General features: G+C 44.2%; 1 protein-coding gene across 1 annotated transcript; it reads left to right on the forward strand.

The window, feature by feature from the left end:
* Positions 1–21,326, forward strand: CAPN2 (calpain 2). The gene is made up of 21 exons (XM_042810350.1): positions 1–237; positions 355–424; positions 5,347–5,465; positions 5,710–5,843; positions 6,656–6,824; positions 8,300–8,383; positions 9,313–9,398; positions 10,055–10,129; positions 10,300–10,460; positions 10,885–11,054; positions 11,790–11,801; positions 13,442–13,653; positions 14,271–14,307; positions 15,135–15,200; positions 15,445–15,502; positions 17,048–17,112; positions 18,232–18,300; positions 18,941–19,019; positions 19,486–19,602; positions 19,939–19,997; positions 20,610–21,326. The coding sequence occupies exons 1-21, from the start codon at positions 1–3 to the stop codon at positions 20,631–20,633; spliced, it is 2,103 nt and encodes a 700-aa protein (XP_042666284.1). The 3' UTR covers positions 20,634–21,326.
* The last annotated feature ends 440 nt before the right edge of the window (positions 21,327–21,766 follow it).

Here is a 21,766-nt window from a genome sequence, read left to right on the forward strand (position 1 = left end):
ATGGCGGGGATGGCGGCGGCGCTGGCGAAGGAGCGGGCGGCGGCGGCGGGCGCGGGGCGGCACGGGCAGGCCGTGCCCTACCTGGGCCAGGACTTCGGGGCGCTGCGGCGGGAGTGCCTGCAGGGCGGTCGCCTCTTCCACGACCCCTCCTTCCCCGCCGGCCCCGCCGCTCTCGGGTACCGGGAGCTGGGGCCCAATTCCTACAAAACGAAGGGCGTCGTCTGGTGTAGACCTACGGTAGGTGACCGGCTCGGGGTGTCCGAGATGCGCGGTGCTCGTCCGGCTTCATCCCCTTCCTCGCCCCTCTCTTGGTTCCGTCCTTCTCGCGTAACTCCGGGCTCGTTCTGTTGCCAGGAGCTGTGTTCCTGTCCGCGGTTCATCGCCGGCGGAGCCACGCGCACCGACATCTGCCAAGGAGCCCTGGGTAAGCGGGGCGGTGGTCGCAGCTTTCTGCTCCCAGCGCTGCTCCGTGTGGGTTCGTGTTGGGCTCTGCCCTCCCGTTCCCACCGTATCGCCTCGTGCCGGATAGGAGCAGGGAGGATGCAGGCAGGTTTTCCGTTCCCTGCTTGCTGCCCGCCTTTGTGTGCTCGTCAGCTTGACTCACGGTTGCCGTTTGCAGCACGGCAGTGCACAAAAGACGTGAAGGTTTTGGAGCGGGTCCAGAGAAGGGCCGTGAGGATGCTCAGAGGGCTGGAGCATCATTGCCATAACTGACAGTCCGATGTTCTCTTGAGGTTATGTGGTACCACCAAAGGGTATGACTTGAGTCACAGCTTCTGTGCCTTTCCCTCCTGAAACAGTATTTGAATAAGAGGCTCTCAGTGTTCGTGTTTGTTTTCAGCATGACTAACTGATGCTGTGATTGGCCTTGCTATCTTCTTACCAATCTGTGCAGAGAGAGTTGTCTTCTCTGTTACTTACTGATGAACTAATTCGACACTATAGGTTCTTCCTCCATAGCCACTGAGTTACTAAGACCCTGCTTTGAATGTGTTCTTTTGCACAGGTGTTCTGTGTAAATGCTTTTAATTTTGCCTCTGCCTCTTTTGACACTCACCTTTGCACAGAGAGATTTACCTAAACTTCCGTTTACTTGAACTTCACTTGGTGACACTGATGATTCCAAAACATCATGTTTCGGAATGTTCCAAAGGACATTGCACTAAATGACATCAGATGTTCTTGTATTTTGTATTATTAAATTTTTGTTTGTCCATAGAAAACTTTAGTGGTCTATTTATCACCCAAAAAGCTTGATCAGAAAGCAACAGACCTGTGTGTTTTACAGCAGGTGCTAACCTACTTGGAGCATCTTACAGTAGGTATCCAAAGCACATGCATCTGTCACTGCTGTGACAGGCTTCTTGGCATGGATCGCCAGCACAGAAAAGCTCATTAGGTTCTCAGGACAACACAGTTATTCCCCTTTTGGCTTTGGGTTAGCCGTTATTCTGCTTTATCATTGTTAATTAGAAGCTTTTTAGGACAAGTATTTGGAGTCAGTTTTGCAGTATCAGGTCTGCAGTTAATTATGGGGCTTGGCCCAGAACTGCAGCAAATGGGATGTGGTGACTCATTGTAGCAGAACCAAAGCAAATGCAGAGGAAGCTTATTCACCCTTAACCACATTCTTTGGAGGGATGTCACCATGGTATCACAACACTGAGGTGTATGGGACACAGTGTCTTTTATCTGCTATTTAATCACAGATGTGTTCTCTTTGAATACAGATGTGTGGAAAAATAATAAAGTGAGTAGGATGAATGTAGAAAATGAGATGCATGGTTTTCCCACGCAGAAAACCACTCTATTGTGGTGAGCTGACACTGCTTCTTGTCTCCAACCAGAAAATTTCCAGGGGTCCCACAGTACTGATACAAATATCTCAGCCACCGACATAGTTATTAATCTATAGTTATGACTGCTTTAATATACTGATGCTTTTTGAGATTGGCTGAATGTACTTTTTTCCTTTGACCCCACACTGCTACATGAGCTGCCCTCGTGTTGTACAATAAGCTTTGCCTTGCTTAGCTGTCCAGAATGGCCTATTTTAGACCAAGCATCTTGTGGCTATTTATGTTTGCCTTGTTTAACTCTTTTTGTTTGATTTTTTGTTGTAGTATTGTTGTTTATTGTTGGAGATTAGGTGAATACACAGATGAATGCATAGAAATCAGAAGTAAAACAGCAAGAGCAGCACACAGGAAGCAAGATGCAAAAAAAAAAAAAAAAAAAGAAAAGAAAAGAAAAAGAAAAAAAAAACACCAAAAAACCCTACTTCTTGTTATTATAAATAAACTCACAGCCTGATAATATCCTCTTTTCTGATCACTTTGTTCTGTCTATTGCATTGTGCATTTGCACTGATTAGCCCAATATGGCTGTCAGCCCTTCCAAATATACCCTATACAGAACTTGTAGCTCAACAGCCATGCAGAAGGACCAGTTTTATCATTAAGGATATTTGGTAAGGAGCTTCTTCTTCAGGCTTGCTTAGTGCAGGCTAAAACTCCACCTACACTCAAAGGCTTTGAAATATCAGGTCTTTTAGTGATGTCAGTTTGGAAAGGCAGAGCTTAAGTCCTGACTGCTGGGCACTTCTATGTGTGGAAGCCAAGGGGTGGTGAGCTTTTATATATATGCTCTATCTGCCCTTTAATGCCAAGAAGCTGTTGCCCAGGCAGGGTCAATATCTACAGTTGTCTGACTCCTAAGTTTTCATTAGAAACTGCTCCACAGAGAGGTTTTACATCAAAGCCTTCTGTTTCCTTCTCTACTGTCTGCCTTCATGGTACAACTAGGAGGTAAAGGAAAACCCTCTTTAATTCTGCTAAGAGTTTAGAGGTCCTCCATGACTTCTCTGATGTTAATAACACGGTGTCAAACACTCTGGGGATCCCCTGGAGTCACTGAGTGCATGGCTGAGCAAAGCTCTGCAGTGTGTGCTCAGCTGGTTGCTGCAGGTTGAGCAACTGGGAGGGGAAAAACCCCTTCAGCTGACTGGGAGCAGGGCTATGCTGTCCAGGAACTGTGTGGTTTCACCCAGCTGTGCCACATACCGTGGCCAAATACTCACCACAGCCAATACAGCTGTGCTGAGCAGGCTGAGTTGCTGTTTTTGTGAGTTTATTTGATTTATTCTGGAGAAGAGCATGCAACTGCCTGGCCAAAGGAAGGTGTCCCAGCAGTGTGGGTGAGCATCCTCTGAGCTAGCCTGAATCCACCTGCTGTCAGCCTGAGATGTCAGACTTGCTTTGTGCACATCTGCAAAGCCTTGCAGGGAAGGAGATGTGTGTCAGTGCTGCTCAGATGGGAAGGCTGTGGGCAGCCCAGCAGGGATGGAAGGGGAAGGGTGGCTGCTGTGCAGGACAGCAAGCTTCCTGCACACCTCTGCCACCAGCACTGCAGTTTCTGAGAGATGATGTTTGTTTTACTGTGTTGATGTACTTGGCATGCTGGTTATAAAGTTTGGAAATGGAAGCTGAGATATGGCCAGATCACTAGTACAGTCCTACTGATAAACTTTAATCCAGCCTTTTGCCTCTGTGACTGATAATAGATTATTTGGCTTGTGTGCTGAGACCTAATAACCCACTAATCTGTGATTTTTTTACATGTGTCATGCCTGATCCTAGTGTTAAGGGTGCTTTGAGATTGTCTATTTGTCATATCTTATGCACATGTGTATTTACATTCATCCTCTTCTCCCACTGTCCAGAATGTCTCTGCTATCTGAAGCCCAATATGCCAAATGCTTAATAACCCACCTCTCTGTCCCTGTAACCTCCTTTAACTTCATAAATCACAGAATTGCAAGGCTTGGAAGGGACCTCAATAGATCATTGAGTCCAACCCCCAGCTAAAGAATGTACCCTACAGTAGGTCACACAGGTAGGCGTTCAGACATGTCTTGAATATCTCTGTAGAAGGAGACTCCACAACCTCTCCGGCAGCTTGTTCCAGTGCTCTGTCATCCTTACTGTGAAGAAGAAACAGAAGGATTTTTTTTGCCTGTGTTAATGAATTTTTGTGATGCTTTGTGATGTTGTGCAATGAGTGCCAGTGAGAGAGAAACAAGTCCAGTAAGAGGAGGAGACAATTAGTAAGTCCAGTAAGAGGAGGTCTCAATTCAGTGATGGGAATGTCCTGATTTTGGCCACACAAGGGCCCTACTCAAAGTGGCAGGCCTCTGACTTGCTAGCAGCTGATGTGTGTTTCCTAAGCCTGCCATCCAACGCATGCTGCAGGACAGTTCTGGGGGATCTGATGCATAATGCCATCATTTCTGTGCTCACAAAACAGAGTAGCAACAGCAGCTCTGATTACGCAGCTTAGCAGACATAGTGGTGATGGATGACACTACATGATCCTAGTGGTCTTTTCCAACCTCAGTGACTCTGTGATTCTCCTAAGGAGGAGTTCTGAAATGCCATTTCTTCCTATGGGTTGCAGGAGTCAGGGAAGCACTGAGTCCTTATGTCTGTAACCACATTCTTAATGCGCTTAACTGGAAGGTGACCACTCTTAAAACAACATTTGTTTCTGAAAATAAATGCAACAGTTGCAGTCTCCTGCTTGGAGAGGGATGGTGTGGAAAAGTACTGTCCAAACAGCCTGGACCCAGCCTGGCTTAGTGTGTGTTGGCTCCATCTCTGGAAGAGTGAAGAGGTGCGTAGGCTCGAGAAACAGTGCCTGCCTTCAGGTCTTTCCTGCCTCTCTTCTGACCAGTGTCAGATTGGATGCTGCACAGGACAAAGAGGCCTCTAACAAGCCTCCAGAGGTGTATAAGGTCAAAGGAGCTCCTGTTTGGCAGGAGATTGCAAGGGAACTTTAGCAGGAACTCAGCCCTAGGATAGATGTCTGGGTGGCAAGTCAATAAGCATCAGTGAAATGTAGAGGAAGGAAAAGAAAGCAGCCTATTCTTGAGAAAATACAAGCCTTTTGAGGAGAAATTGCACCTCAGGGAACCTTTGTGCTCTTTGACTTTTCCCCATGCTGTATACTCACTCATGCTAACCTATGCTGTATACTCAATTGAATATTTATTTCTTTTTCAAATAGTTCCAGCATGGGTGATAATTATTGCTATTACTTTTGTTTGTTTGTTTGTTTGTTTTTAAATCTTGGGAAAACACATCTGCTTGGAAATGGCATATATTTGTATACATACATTTAATGTGTCCTAGAGGTAAAGTGATGAGTGGGATCATCTCATCACGGCTGAGGTGGTTCATTTCTGAGAAGGCACAGTGATCCCCATGCTGGTTAAAATGCACAATCCCTATTCAGTGCAAAAGTTAAAGAATAACTCTGAGTAATGAGTGTTGTATTTTTTTTTTGCAGGGGACTGCTGGCTCTTGGCAGCTATTGCCTCCCTCACTCTGAATGAAGAAATTCTGGCCCGTGTTGTTCCCAGAGACCAGAGCTTCCAGGATGAATATGCAGGAATTTTCCACTTTCAGGTATGTGGAAATCTGGCTCTTGCCTTCTCCTGAGTGCTGTTTGCCAGGAACCTGTGTGGTTGGTCATGTCTACATGCAAGATGTCTCTCGAAACATCTTGGGGGACATCAAAAAACCAGGCATCAAAATCCAAGGAGAGTGATGGTGATGGAGGGAAGAAGGCCAATGACCAAAGAGCCAGGAGCAGGGGTTCTCTTTGTTGGTGGACATGGGCCATTGATGAGGTGTTTGCATTCTCTCCCAGTTCTGGCAGTATGGAGAGTGGGTGGATGTTGTGGTGGACGACCGGCTGCCCACCAAGAATGGGGAGCTGCTCTTCGTGCACTCAGCGGAGGGCAGCGAGTTCTGGAGCGCGCTGCTGGAGAAGGCCTACGCCAAGTGAGTAAGGCCTGGGTGGCCGCCTGGGGCAAGAGGAGCTGCTTGTTCTCACTTACTGCTTCTATTTCCCCATAGCATCCACCACAGTGCAGATACTACACATTAAAATGTCAGTCTCATTATCACAGCAGCTGCTTTAGTGAAGCTGTGCTGACAGGTGCTACTGACAGCAGCCAAAAGTACTGTCTTTGCTGCTAGCCAAGAAAAACATCCCCTGGCAAGCCTGTTCTTTGAGTGTCATCTCCTGTTCTTGGGGTCTGGGAGCTCCATTTCATGTGCTCTGAGCACCTGTGAGGGTTTTCAGCTGCACTGCTGGTATGCAAAGCATGCCAGTCCACCTGCCCAGATCTGTCTTCAGGGTGAAGATGCTCGAAGGTGAATTTCAAGTTTGGGAGGGGGTCAGGGAGGAATTCTGCCATATAACATTACAATTTTTAAATTGACTCAAGAAACAGAACTATTCTAGAGCAGCTGAAAGTCAATCCCATGATTGTTTAAGGGAGTGAACAAGTATGTTGTTGGTTCTTGTTTTTTGAGTTTTGGGGGTTGTTTTTTTTTGTTTGAATAGCATCCAAGTTCATTTGTGTTTTTTTTTTTTGTCATTGATATGACTGAACTTGCAAATGATCACATTCAGCCTTACTCTAAAGAGCTATAAGAAGGAAAGCTGAAGGAGGGAGGTTGCCTTTGTAGCTGCCATGGTGCTGCTGAAAGCAGAAGTGCTGTGACAGTTTCCACAACCGAGTGCCAATCTCCAAGAGAAGAGGAGAATAGGGAACCTGATGGTTGTGTGGGTGTGTGCTTTCATGCAGGCTGAATGGATCATACGAGGCTCTCTCCGGTGGCACCACCACTGAAGGCTTTGAGGACTTCACTGGTGGGATTGCAGAATGGTATGAGCTGCAGAAGGCACCGCCCAACCTCTTCAAAATCATTCAGAAAGCACTGCAGAAAGGCTCGCTCCTTGGCTGCTCCATCGATGTGAGTTGGCGCTTACTGCTGGGTGCTTGGCTCTCACTCTGCATGTGGGCCCATGGGAGGTGGACCTGTGCTCCAACCGCAGGAGGCGCACAGAGGATGCTTCCCTCTGCCTCTTGAAGATCAGTTCTCTGCTCTTCCTTCTGCCTGGAGAGTTTGACCCGGAAGCACGACACAGCAATGAGAATAGGTTGAAACATAGATCTAATTAGTTCATGTGTTAAAGCTCTTTGCCTTAGTTATTTTTCTTCCTTAAGACCCAGGAGTTGGACTTGATTCTCACGAGTCCCTTCCAACTCAGGATATTCTATGAAAATTTCTGCTGTTTTTAGGCTCATGGTGAAGAATCATACAGGTAACTCATTAGGGATCCCAGTGTACATGTTTGTTCTTCAGAAAGTCTGTGACTTGGCAGCAGATTGCCACAGGCTAAGTGGCTTTGGGCAAAGAGCTGCTGCTAATGGTTCCTCCATTGTGTGCTCAGTTGTTGCGGTCTCCATCCTGTTTGTTGTATAGGTTGTACCCAAAGGTTCCAAAAAAGAAAACTGAAGCAAAAACAACTGGGATACATTGTCCAATCAGGGAGGCTGTTCTTGGTCACTTCAAAGGCTTTATCAGAAAACACATTGCCAAAATCTATATCTGTGCTATAAAAAAAATGAGCAGCTTTTTGTCACTGACTACAGCAATTCAGCATTGCTTTTGGCCTCACTGAAATTAATCTGGGTATCATTACTATGATAACCAATGTACTCCCAAAGGAGATTAAATCTTAGTTGTGTCTAAAGAGAAGGTAAATTGTTGACAAGAATTGCATTCATAATTTAAACTCAAGTGTTTCCTCCCTTTTTTTTTTTTTTGTTTGGTTTTTTTTTTTGTTTTGTTTTAAATCCCAGTCACAAGAGAGGGAAGTTTCACAGCAGGAAAAAATACTTTGTTAATGTTAACGTGCAACTTTACAGCACTTTCCAGTCATGTTCTAGTCTGCATTTAGATAAGAATCTGGTATCTGGATTTTTGCTCCAGAACGATACAAACCTCATGTTGGGGGTGGGGGAAAGTAAATATATTCCTTTGTTGGTGAGTGCTTTATACACTGTAAAGTAATTGTTAGTGAGTTTGGTCTTTGAAAAATCCTGTAAACTCTTTTCTTCTTGTCTGTCAGTGAAAAAGGGGAATAGAAGTTAAGCATTATAATGCCCTGTAGTAAAAATAGGGCATGAAATGGCAGCAGGAATTCTGTCTGCTTGATCCCACTCCCTTCTTTATTTTTTTTTTCTCTAAGCTTCAAGTATGCTTGTTTGAAGATCACATACCTTCTGATAAGGAGGAAGGAGAGTGACGAACATGTTTAATGGAGGTTGAAGAAGCTTTAAATCAGGATGTCAAGCAGCCACTTTCTTGTGAGGAGTGATTTTCTTTGCGGTGTTCATAGGTCAGACTAGTCAAGTGTTGTAATAGCTTCTTTGCTCTTACAGATCACCAGTGCAGCTGAGACGGAGGCAGTCACATCGCAGAAACTGGTGAAGGGACATGCGTACTCCGTCACCGGGGCAGAGGAGGTAGGTGCTGTGCCCCAACACGGGGACAAATGCAGCCAGCCCCGTGCGTGATCCTCCCTGAGCCACAGCAGCAACAGATTGGTCTTCATAGCCAAAAATTCTTCAGTCTCTGCAGAACCAGATTTCTGAGTCACTTCTGTGTGAAGAAATAGCGAGTTAATCTGTGTGTTTTGGGTAAACGCAAACTTGAGTTCTTGAGAAAGCTCTGTGCAGAGGGCGCATTATCTGCTGGTGGATTACACCTTAGGTGCATGGCAAGATGTGTGAGACGTGCCAGGCAAAAAAAATATTATTATGTATTAATTAACAGCAATCAGCACCTTCCAGGAGAGCACTGTGTGTGAGAGCCAGGTGCCCAGCCAAGAGTAGGTGATCAACAAAGTTAAAGTGTGCAAAAACAAAAGGAAGCAGACAGGTCATGGCATCCTTCACATGTATAAAGGACATTTGGTTACTCCAGTAGTTATTTTTGAAGTATGTATAAAATGGCAAAGTGAGGTGTGATGAGTCCCCAGCCACAGGCATGTTGCAAGGCGATGGGCAGTGCTCGCAGGCAGGTTGGGGTGCATGCACTTGGTCCTCCTGTCACAGAAGAAGAATCAGGAGGGAATTTGACCTTAATTCACAAAAAGATAGGCAAGCTTCTCCTTTAGAGATGTTTGCAGGCTTTGTATGGAGAGTTTGTTACAGAGACCCATCCTTGGACTTTGGAACTCTGCCCTGCCCGCTCTCCTCTGTTTGCTCTAGTGATGCTGCAGCTCCTGCCTCCAGAACTGCATGTTCCTCGTAAAAAATGACTGTTCTCACTGGACCTCGTAGAGCTTCGTTTGTCTCAGGCTCTGTGTGCACAGCAATGGGCAGATTAAAAAAAATGGAGGAGAGCCCAGAGCTGAGTCCTTGAGTGACTTTCTGTGTTCTGATCCCACCAGGTGAACTTCCGTGGAAGTATCCAGAAGCTCATCAGAATCCGAAATCCCTGGGGGGAAGTGGAGTGGACAGGGAAATGGAATGATAAGTGAGTCAATGGCTTGCATGTTGCCTATAGGTGTTGACTGCAGGGAAGTGCTTGTGTTCCTGTTGTCCTCTGTCTTCTCCCTACCTCCAGCTTCACTTTAAGTCATGCCTGGATGCGATGTTCACACTGAGCTGGTTAAAAGAAGCATCCCACCACTTTGTCTCCCATGCTACAGTGCCCTCCATACAAACACCTGCTTTTGGGCTAGATGGGGTGGTTTGGTTTCTGATTCCTGCAAGTCTTTTTGTTGTTTCTGCTGTTTTAACAGCCCAGATTCAGTGGTGAGCTTCTGAAAACCTACTTTATATAAGGGCTGTAAAAATGCCTTTCTGTGTTAGCAATGAAAGCTGGAGTTTATGTACTGTTGTGGCTGAACAGTATTTACTCTGGGTCTTCCTGCTCTGTTTCAGTCAAGGCATCAGTATTTTGTGAAAATAAAACTCCTGCCTTGCATTTTAAGAGGCCAGGTACTTAATGTCCCAATGTCCCTGTATTTCCATTCTGCTGTTGTTTGAGAGCCCTAGAGCCGCTGTCAGATGGGTGTCATGGAGTGTAGCAATCGTGTAGGGCTGTGAGAAAACTGAGTCATTGTGCCAGACCAGCTACATTAAGATTTAACTTTTTTAAACTGCAGTTAATGTGGGTTTGTCTTTCAGCTGCCCAAACTGGAGTGGTGTTGACCCAGAGGTGCGAGAGCGGCTGACGAGGAGACATGAGGATGGGGAGTTTTGGTAAGTGAATGAGCCTTTTTCCCACACAAAGTACGCTCTCCCACCACACTCTCCAAGATGAGTGAGTAAGTTCACCCCAATTCCAAGTGCTAAATTGCTGAGTAGAAGAAGGACAAGGTGGCTGTCTGGAAATACTGTCCATCTTAAACAGATGGCATTGCCTCCCCCAGGATGGCCTTCAACGACTTTCTGAGGCACTACTCCCGCCTGGAAATCTGCAATCTGACTCCAGACACTCTGACAAGTGACAGGTACAAGAAGTGGAGATTGCTGAAGCTGGACGGGAACTGGAGGCGAGGAGCTACTGCGGGGGGCTGCAGGAATTACCCAAGTAAGAGTGTGCTCATCCGCTTGTTGCTCTGGGAGCTTCAGTCTCCAGATAGATATTCTGCAGTGTAAAGGATTGGGTTGAAGCCATAACCCCAGTGGCACAGTGGTGAGAAACCTTTCTGAGTCTGGTGTAAGGTTGACTTTGGTGTTGGCTTTGGTCAGTCCTGCTTGTCTAAACACACCTTTGTCCTTGATGTTCACTGGTCTGGGGTGGCTTATGACATGCTGGAAGTATCAGGGAATGATATCCAGAAAATGCAAGTGCATGAAAGACACGGCTTCGTAATGAGGGTCTACTTGTGGTTGTGAGGCCGGAAGGGAAGCATTGATCACAGCTTAATTTGGAAGTCAGGGCTGTGTCTGTCCTAGCTGGCATGTGTTAATCAAAGAAGTCTCTGAGCAGTTTTCATATATCCACTTCACAGACACTTTCTGGACGAATCCACAGTATTTAATTAAGCTGGAGGAAGAAGATGAGGATCCTGATGATCCTGAGGGAGGCTGCACATTTCTTATTGGCCTGATTCAGAAGCATCGGAGGAAGCAGAGGAAGATGGGAGAGGACATGCATACCATTGGTTTTGCAATTTATGAGGCAAGTAAGATGCATGGAAGGAAAAGTCACTCACTCTATTAACCCAGCAAAGTCCTCAGTTCCTTCTGTGCTCTACCTGAGTAAAGTTGGGCTTCCAACCCAAACCAGGGCTGAATCAGATACCAGTAGGCAGAGGGAAAATTCCGTTTAGGTGTTAAGAAAATTATCCTACACCAAAACAGTGGTCAAACACACGGACAACAATCCAGAGAGATTACAGAAGCTATGTTCTTGGAGATATTCACACCTGGTCTGGACAAGGTCCCAAGCAGCCCCACCTAGCTTCAGTACTGGCCTTGATTTGAGTGGGGGGTGTGGATCCAATGACCCATATGGGCTTCTCCCAGCTATAGTATTCTATGGTTCTACATGGAGGAGCAAAAAAAACCATTTAAAACAAAGAAAGAAGGGAAAAAAAGAAAAAAAAAAAGAAAAAAAAAAAGAAACTTGCAGAGTGGAGAAACACAGTCTGAACTTTATTTATTATGCTGTGATGAATAGAAACTAAAGAAGAGCAGCTATAACAGGAATGCAATGCTAGCCAGGGCATCTGCACAGCTTGGGAAGTATGAGCCCAGGGGCAGAATGAGCCAAAACACCTGTAAAACCCTGTCTGCTGACTAAAAGTTCAGGGATGTGTCCATGGCAGCTCCTTAATCAGTCACTTTGTTTAGAAATACAAATGTTGCCTAACTGCACTGCAGCACACAACTAACTGTCCTTTTCTCTCTGCAGGTGCCCCCAGAGGTACGTAGCACGCAGTGGTGTCAAAGAGTTCAAGGTACAGCTTTGAGGCTGATGTCTGTGGGCAAAAACAATTGAGAGGATCCTCCTTCCCTGAAGGACCATATGGGCTATGCAGACTCTGAAGTTAATGGCTGTTTATTCTGAGGTGGGATTGAGCCTGTATTGCATTTTCAAAATGTTCTGGGTTCAGATGAGAGCTCCCAGTACAGCAGAAACTCACGAGAGCAGCTCCTTCATGGCTATTTGTAGTAGGCAATGCAACAGCTATTCTCCCAGCACAGACCCACACCTGCTCCTGCCCTGCACAGAGGTCATGCCTGATGCAATTAATCTTCCACAAAGGTGTTCATTCTCATTCCCCAGGGCACCCTCTTTCTTCTCTCAGATTCTACCTGCAGGCAATTAACAGCATGCCCCAGAGGTCAGAGAAGGGCATGCAGTGGGGTGTGATGGCTGAGCAATGCAAGGCAGGGCTGCAGGCCCCTCTCAGACAAATGAGGTGGAGCAAAGTGCCAGGGTGACCTCAGCCATGGCTTGCTGTACCTGACAGGGTGCACTCAGATCCCTGAGGCACAGGAACAGCATGCAGCATATTTGGTTGCTACGTAAAACATGGTTTTACCAGGAAAGAAGTGGAGTTACCAGTTCATTTAATTTCTTACCTGCCTTCTGACTGCTTTAGCAACATTTTGTTACTCCTTGGCTCATACCCTAGTGGTCTAAAATCTATTCTGCGTACCAAAAGACTCAAACTACAGTCTGTTGACTTTTCTGCCATAGCTGCAGCAGGTCTGACAGGTTTTGCATTCTTAAAAATCTGGACAGAGGGGAAGTGGGGTTTTCTAAGCAGAGCATGTTCCTGATGTCTGCTTCTGGATCTGAAATAGCTTGTCTTTAAATCCCTGCCCTGAAGAGTTTGTTCTGGAAGATGTCACCACTCAAATACACTTCTGTAACATGCAGTGCTGATTTTATTCTCAGAGCCCTGCAGAACTGGGCTCTCTGCTGCAGGGTGGCTTGGGGAAGCAGAGCTGCAATGCCCTCGTGGCAGTAGTCCTGGGGCTGGGCATCAGCTGCAATACATCTGGCCTTCAAATAAAATCAGGGATGAAAGAACATCTAGAAACATTGAATGGGTTGGGTTGAAAGGGACCTAAAAGACCATCCAGTTCTAATCTCCTGCTGTTGACATCTCTCACCAGCTCAGGCTGCCCAGGGCCCCATCCAACCTGGCCTTGAGCACCCCCAGGGATGGGGCACCACAGCTTCTCTGATCAGCTGTGCCAGGGCCTCACTGTCCTCGCTGTGAAAGATTTCCTAAAATGTAACCTGAATCTCTCCTCTTTCAGTTTCTCCCTTGTCCTGTCACTATCAGACCATGTTAGTCTCCAAAAAGAGTTGTCAGATTTTTTCACAATCTGCTAAACATAAGCATTATTTGAATGCTGTAGTGAGATGGTCTGCAACACAGGAGTACTGTGGTGCGAGACACCACTCCCTTTCTCTTTTCTCTTTCATTTTGGTGGAACATACATTTTTCTCTTCACACCTAGGTAATTGTCATCTCTGTTGTGTTTGTAACTAAAAAGAACAAATACGTGCCAATGATGGGTTTTCTCTGTTTTCTTGCTTTCCATAAGTTTTCTGGCCAGACGAATATTCATCTGAGCAAAAATTTTTTCCTGACTAACAAAGCAAGAGAAAAATCCAACACCTTCATCAACCTCCGGGAAGTGCTGAATCGGTTCAAGCTCCCCGCAGGAGAATACATCATTGTGCCCTCTACCTTTGAACCCAACTTGAATGGAGACTTCTGCCTCCGAGTCTTCTCAGAGAAAAACGCAAACTCAGCGTACGTAGCTTTGTGCTACAGGTTATTTACTAGGAATGGGATGTTTGTTACAATTATTTATTTCATAGTAATTTCTGTCTGGATAGATGCTTTTTGGAGCCTTTGGAGTGTAGCCAGCTGGGTCCTACAGCCTAGCCTGATCTGTGGAAACAAGAAAGCCACAGAAAGACATGCTTTGCATTGGTGGTGAGCACACTGACTACGAGAAATAGTCCACACCTCTGAAATCATGCTGGGAAGAAAACAAGACAATTGTTCAGCCAATTGCTGTCTTTAATAACACTGAGCTGGGTTTTAGTAGAGCTGGCTCAAAGCACACTGTTGGCTGCAGATGTGACATGTCCTATACAGCACATGGGATGGGGCCTTGGGAAGGGGTGGGAGATCTTTCACAGCAACTTACTTCCTTCACTGCAAGCAGAAACCTTTCTCTCCTTGAGTACTTTCTATACCAATGAGAATACTGGAATGTTAGTGTGTCTGAGGTTCACTCCACCAACCTCTCAGCTTTAAACATGAATTATTATTACTGTAATTTAAAGAATTTGGGCCTTAAAGTAATTGAATCAGAAAAGTGACTTATTTTGGTTTTGATATCAATTTCTGTATCTTTCTAGGGTTATAGATGATGAAATAGAGGCCAATTTTGAAGAGGTATGTTTTAAATATTTTAAATTGAGATAATTTTTGTCATAAATAAATGGGGTTGGGCTGTCCTGTTCCCTTTGCAGTCCAGGCAGATGGCATTTTTCTGCAGTCATCAGCAAGAACTTATCCCACTTTACAGATTTTTGGATATGCATAATTGAATGTCCAGACCAGTGAGTAGAAAACATCATAAGCAATAATGGAAACAAATGTTGTGTCTTTTTGAGGTGGGGAACTTGGTCTCTCCAGGTGCCCAGGATCAGGTGCTGCCTGCAGAGATAAGCTGAAGCCATAGGAAATTCCCTTTGCTGTCCAGGAATCCAGAAGCACAAGCCTTTAGCCATAGGTATACTTTCTCACAGGATGTTGTTTCCATGAGTAGAAAGTGGCTCAACATAGGTTTTGTGTTGTAAGGGCTGAGAATGTTTCACCCAGTAATGTGTCTCTACATGACTATGGGATTTTTTTTCCAACATGAGAACTTATATTTTGCAATCTTTCCTTAAAATGAGGACAGCTAGCCCAGCTGAGTAGCAGCAACAGCAAGATTGTGAATTTGGTTGTGTCCTTTTTTGATACAGAATTTGATGAAGAATGTTAATTTTTTTTTTTTTTAGTGAAAACCATTGCAGAAGTTCTTAATCCTTCAGTGTTTGCAACAACATTCTAAGCATTCCCTAAATCTAAAAATGATCAAAATCAAAACAAACAATACAACTACAACAACCTTCAACTTTGCCATTTAAACTGCATCATTATTAGAAGGACATTAAGTCCTTCTCAGGCAGAAAAGTTCCTCCTTTCCATATTCTGTTTTTCTATCTCTCTTCTAGACTGAGATCAGTGAAGATGACATTGAGCCTAGCTTCAAAAAGCTTTTTGGACAGCTGGCAGGAAGCGTGAGTATTTCACTGTTATGTCTTACTGGTGGCACGGGTAGGTGTGCAAGAGGAACAGCTCCCAGTCGCTGGTGCCAGTGGATTCAGACTGGCCAAATAGGTTTCATGATAAGGGCACACCCACATCAGACAGAAACTCTGAGGGACGCTGATCTTGACCATCAATTCCTAAAGGATTAGGAGGCTGCTTATGATACGGTGCCTGTGTCTCCCAGTGAAGAACTTATTTTCCTCTTTTCTTCAGGATGCAGAGATCTCTGCCTTTGAGCTGCGCAGCATCCTGAATAAAATCTTGGCTAAGCGTAAGTACCTGCCCCCAGCAGGGCTCCCAGTGCAGCCGTGAGATCCTCTCTGCACATGGCCAGGGCCACATGCCCTGCAGCCTCAGGGAGCTGCAGAAACATGTGGGCTGTGTTCATGTATCTCAGGCTGTGCGCTCTGGTAGGGCATGTTTGCAAGCCTGCTGCAAACAGGTGCCTTTTATTCCAGTGCCTGGTATGGGGAACTGACTGCCAGGAAGATGGACTGATTTAGTGAGGGGACTTGGTAGCACAGGTTGGTGGTTGGATCTGAGGATCTTGAAGGTCTATTCCAATCTAAGTGGTTCTGCAATTAGTGCTTGGTAGTAATCAGGGGAGGGTATTGCTAGTACATGGTATTGAACCATGCAGGATTCAAACCTGACACGAACCATTGCCCTGAGTGATCCTGGTTGAGGGACCAGGAGATCACATTGACATCCCAAGTGAAAAGTTTATGTGAGTAATTTGTTCACAAAGAAATTTGTCTCTGCAAGAAAACTGATTTCCTACCTGAAAGATTTTGCATCTGGGAACAGTTTCTGCTGGAGAGGAGCTGTTAAGACCATGACAGAACAACTGGTGCCTCTGCAGTTCTAGTACCGTTTGCAGCTCCCAAGTCCTATCACTTGCCTGTTGGCAGAACCAGGAGTCAGAGCTCTACAACAGCAGCCCACAGGTTTTCTGTGAAGTCATTCAGAGCTTGGCTAAGGATTATTTTCTTTTACATGAAGCAGTGTTTGAGCCTGGAGAAGAAATTCTCTTTAATTTCCAAAGTGAAATCTTAGCTAGGAAGCCAGAGCTGTGCTACATGGAACACTAGTTATCAATGGTGTATTACTGGTTACCAAGCTTGATTTGATGAATGCAGCTACCCAGCACTGACCTCCACAATTCAAAAGTCCATGTTGTCCATCATCTCTGTAAAGCCTTCCTGAACTTGTCTGCTTATCTCTGTCTCTTGTTTCTGCAGCATACCTACAAACTAGACTAACTGGGCTGTTTGCTCGAGGAAATATCACAGCAAACTTTCACCCTAAAGTCTCTCTGTCAGGAAAAAAAAGGTTGTTTATTAGCATTCATTTGTCTGCTTCAGTGCTGTGTCCTTCTCTTGTACAAGATCAGAACTATCTTTAAGGACAAGCTTACCTTATAAGGGGTACCAATGCAACTGCTAGATCCCAAAGGCTGAGGATGCTGTTTGTAATTCCCAGAGCAGCAGGCAGGCATTCCCTCCTGCCTGCTGTGCTGGTTTGGCCCAGACCACGGCAGCCATACAGTAGAACACCTCATTGTAAGTGCAGATGTGAAGGAGACACCACATTGCCATTGAGTAACTAATTTGCCACAGACAAGGCAAAGTGCTAAGCACTAATTATGGAGAAACGAAATTACCCAAATGAAAAGGTCATCTTGCCAGTTGCAAAGCCTCTGAAAAGACAAGCAGTTAAGGGTAGAGGTGTGTACACTGGTTACTCCTAGGCAATAGAGGAAGGTCCTTTGGTACATTATGCAGCCATAATTCCATCTCTTGCTCTTTCTTTACAGGCCAAGATATTAAATCTGATGGCTTCAGCATTGAGACATGCAAAATAATGGTTGACCTGCTAGATGTATCCTTTAAAGCTGTTCCCTAAGGGTGCCTGAAGTAGGTGAGCTGCTGCTTTTGCGATGCCTCCTGAAGCAGATAAGCTGTTTTTGCTCTGGTACCCCACATAAAAACTGCAGTCCTTGCTTTGGCCTCTGACCATGGCATACACATTCTCTCAGGCAGTGAGGGAACTCCATTTCCAGACAGGGCCATCTGTTTTTAAGTCTTGCATATTACGGTTTAGCTGATGCCACAGTAACGTTTGCTGGGAACAGGCAGCTCTCAGCAGGGTGTGGACAGGCTTGGCTGGTAGTTTAGATGCACACAGCTGGCTGTACTTACACACTTTGTTATCTGGCTGGAGTTGGGAAAGGCACTGTAAAGCCATAAGGATTTAATAAACAGAAAACAAAGCAAGCAAATAACAGGAGCCAGAGACTATACTGATTTTTAGGAGTTTCTACATCCAAGAATAAGCACAAAAGTGTAGGATGAAGGACTTAGGTGTAAGAATAGTTACATCCAGCTTCTCTGTTCAGTGGGAGTTGAACTGTGTACTCAGAAATAAATGAAAAATTACCAAACAAAATGATTATCTGCTAAAATCTTGTGTTAGCAGCCAGTACTGACTACTTAGTGCTTTTGGGGAGGGAAGAATAAATGACCAGGTTTTTTTGTTAGCTGTCTGTGCAAAAGTTCTCTAAATAGCAGGCTTAGTTGTGTCTTTTCCTTTTTATAACCTAGACTTACAAACTCCTGTAACTGCACGTGTCAAACCAATTACAGAGAGCAAAATGGCATCATCTGTGCTGCTTTATACATGTATTGAAAAGACAGAGAATTACCAAAGGAGGAGTGAGAAGGGGTTGTGAACTGATCACAGTTTAAATGAATCAGTCACTGTATTGACTTAGAAAGACAAGAAGCCTTGGAGAACATTTGTGTATTCAACAGAACGCTTAAACAAACCCAAAAGAGACAAACAGAAACATAAGCTCTAGAGAGGACTTGCATCCTTTTCTTAATATTTAAAAAAAAAAAAAAAAGCAATTAAGTCACAAATGCTCATGTTAATTAGCCCAGCACAAATAGGGAAAACCCTTTTTCTGACATGCAAAGAAATTACCTTGACTCCAGCAAGAATGATGGGAGTGGAAAACTGGGGCTGAAGGAGTTCCACACACTCTGGACAAAGATTCAGAAATACCAGGTAAGACACAACTTTTGGGGGAGTACATACAATAAAACATGGATTGTTTTGCCTCATACGATATATAGCTACCAGAAAGTTTAACTGCAAGTTTTGCACGCAGCTCCTTTGAATGCAATCACTGCAAATCCCGTTCTATTGAAAAGAAACCAGTCTGAAGGAGATGAGGCCTCTTCATGACTGGTGCTCCTCTGAGTTTGCAGAGGATCAAGACAGACTAGAAAGGGAAACTCAAGAACAGCAGCCGAATGCATGCACTAGGCCAAGTTACTTAACACCCATGTCAATTCTAATTGAAGCTGGTCAATTATCCAGCAAACTGCGAGCACAACCAAAACTCCCCTAGAGTTCTACAGAACATGAAGTAGCCAGAAAATGATCTGGTTGGCTTGGAGTGTTTTGCTTGGAAGTCCTATGCTGTCTGCTTGAGGCCATGCTGACCAGAAGTTGTGTGGCAGCCATGCATTCCAGTGCTGTGACACCTTTGGGAAGGCGTATGATGCGCCTCCTGCAACTCATGCGTCCTCAGTCCCAAGGTTTTAGCCCTCAGCATCCACAGCTTCTCTTCACCCTTTTGACTGAAGCCAAAAAGCACTCCCAAATGTTGACAAGTTTTGACTTTGGGTTTTATGTCCTGCAGAAAATCTACCGGGAAATTGACGTGGATCGATCTGGAACTATGAATTCATACGAGATGAGGAGAGCACTGGAAGCTGCAGGTAATTGTCTTTTTAGTATTATAGCACGTTCAAGCTGAGGTGGCAGATGCTCACTGTACTCCTGTACGTGATTTCTAAGCTGAAACATCTCATTCATCCACACCTGAAAGACTTCCACTTAGTCTGGATTTTTCACCAGGGATACTGCGACTTAGGGAAGGGAGGTAGCTTGACCAAGGTGTGATGCTCACAGTAGCATTACAAGAGTCAGTTTGCTAATGAAATGTGAGAGTTTGCACCATAGGAAGAACACAAGACACTGTCAGGAGCTTAAATAACTCCAAGTGAGGAGGGGGTGGTGGGAGCCTTTCCAAAATTGAATAGATACTCCTTAAAATTTGACAATTTAACCAAAAGTAGATCTTTAATTTTATAGCACTGTCAATAGTTGGGTTTTTTTTTATGGTTTTGTTGTTCGTTTTTTTTCCTTTCTTCTTCTCCTCCAATCCTTGACATCATATTATAGGGTTCAAGTTGAACGGCCAGTTACATCAAATCATTGTGGCTCGGTTTGCCGATGAAAACCTCATCATTGACTTTGATAATTTTGTCCGGTGCTTGATTCGGCTGGAAACCTTGTTCAGTGAGTACAGGTTTAAAAACCAAACTCTGCTGCTTTGCCTTTTCACTATAAGGCTATTGGATGCTGAAAGCCGTTTTAAATTAACATTTGTTAATATTACAGACAGAACTATTACAAAATCTTTTTCTGCCTACTTGGCAAGCAGTTCTTGTACTCTGGCTTACAGACACAATATGTCTGTCCTAAGTAGGATGATTTCACCCTGAGCTAAAAAGTGCTACTGTGAAGTCTGTTGGTCTGTCATAAACTCCTCTCTGAGCTGAAGCACAGAGAAGAGGAAATCTTTCCAGTTGGTCCCTATATTCATTTTTCTCCATCATCTCTCTCATTCCACAGAAATGTTTCAAAAACTGGATACCGAGAAAACTGGAACAATAGAATTGAACCTCATTAACGTAAGTTCATTCCGTTCTAAAAGGTTCCTTTCTTATTTGGGAGGTGGAGGGAGTTAATAGCAAAGAGCATCCTGCTCTATTCTGCCTAGTTATGGCTGGGTATGTATTCTCATATATGTTAGGTTTATATTGCTTATATAATTGTCTTGAGAAATATCCTTTTCTAAGCTGTACCTATAGCCAGCCTCAAATAAGATGCAATATTTTAATCAGAAGTCACTCATTTACTGGAAGTAATTTTAGTTGAGACCTACTTGTGTAGGTCTCTTCCCTGCCTTTTCTGTCAATAACAGGGTAAAATGTAGGCAAGAGAGTACTCACAGGAATGGAGGATAAATGCTTTCTTCACCATTACGTATGTCCTATAGAGAACTAGGAGAAAACTAACCTGTTACTGAAGTTCAGTTAACAACTTACATCTGGACCCAAATGAGGAATGCATGTATCATTCTGAAGTTCCTCTACAACAAGTGACATAAATTTAACTCATTCAGGTCATATCTTAAAGTTACTTCTGTAATAATATTTACACTCCTTATGGTAGAAGTAGAAACATTCATACTTGCTCTTGGCATTTTTCATTAAATTTCAGGCCATTTTTCTCTCTCATAGTGGCTCCTCTTCACTGTCATTTGAACTACTGCCATCAGCCTACGATGCTTCAAAAAAGGTGAAGATCAGATGAAGACAATCAAACAGCATACAAAGCAAAAAATTACATATGCTAAATTACACGTGCCTTAACTTACAAATGGGAACTTTGCACATGCTTACAAGGAGGAAAGAGCTAATTCCATGGCAGAAGAATCTGCAACCTTGTTTGATAGATTTAACAGTCTTTATATAATCCTATGTACCCTCTGTACAGCTTTATTACTGTATAAATCCTCACTGCAGCTTCTGAAAATATTTCTTTACCAATATCTTCCTATGTAATATGGGAAGAAAGATCATTATGCTTGAATAAAGGCTTTTATAATAGCAGCACCACAAAGTCCCACATACCTGAAAGCGGATGGTATTGCAACCCCTCATAACATGGGTGTTCAGGTAAGACCTGGGGCCCTGCATGTTTTCTGTTAAGCTTCAGCATTATTCATTCAGGTTAAGTATTTTTTGAAGGACTTGATTAGCAAGTAACACATTTAAATCAACTGAAGACAAATCTCTGCGTCCTGACCACTGATACCCCTGGAGTGGGAAAAGGCTGTCAGGAACTCAGCCCTCACCAGATAAAGCACATGCTCTCAGGTCTTGAGTTCCTGCATCTTTTTTTTATCTTCCTTTGAAATACAAGGAAGTATTTAAATAAAAAGATAACAGTGGAAATAAGGTTTGCAAGATCCTTATTGTTTCTGAAAACGAGCAACATTTCTTTGGGAGAGAGCCTTGCAGAATATATGCAGAGCTTCAGTTGTCCAAAACAGAACCAGTTGCCTTTTAATATGGAAAAAAAAGAAATCAAAACACATTTTGGAGCTGAGTAGGCACTAACAGACATTGAATGTACATCTCTTAATGCAGTACTAGACAGCCTGACACTTTAAAAGATTAATGCTTGAAAAACTGTTTTCAAGAAAGATGATCACTCCTATATATACCTCTTACCTGACCTATTAGAACAGTGAGGCTATGAACACAAGCAGAATTCTCACTACAGCTGACAACTTCATCCACTTGAGAATTTGTATCCTTTTTACACTTTCTTTTACTTAGGGAAACCTTTTGAGAAAGCAGCAAGAACTTACCCTGTAAGAAAGCACAAGCCT

Source organism: Centrocercus urophasianus, unplaced genomic scaffold, assembly GCF_019232065.1.
Source record: "Centrocercus urophasianus isolate 14NV4802_14NV808 unplaced genomic scaffold, USGS_Curo_1.0 seq_10, whole genome shotgun sequence".
Lineage (NCBI taxonomy): Eukaryota > Metazoa > Chordata > Aves > Galliformes > Phasianidae > Centrocercus > Centrocercus urophasianus.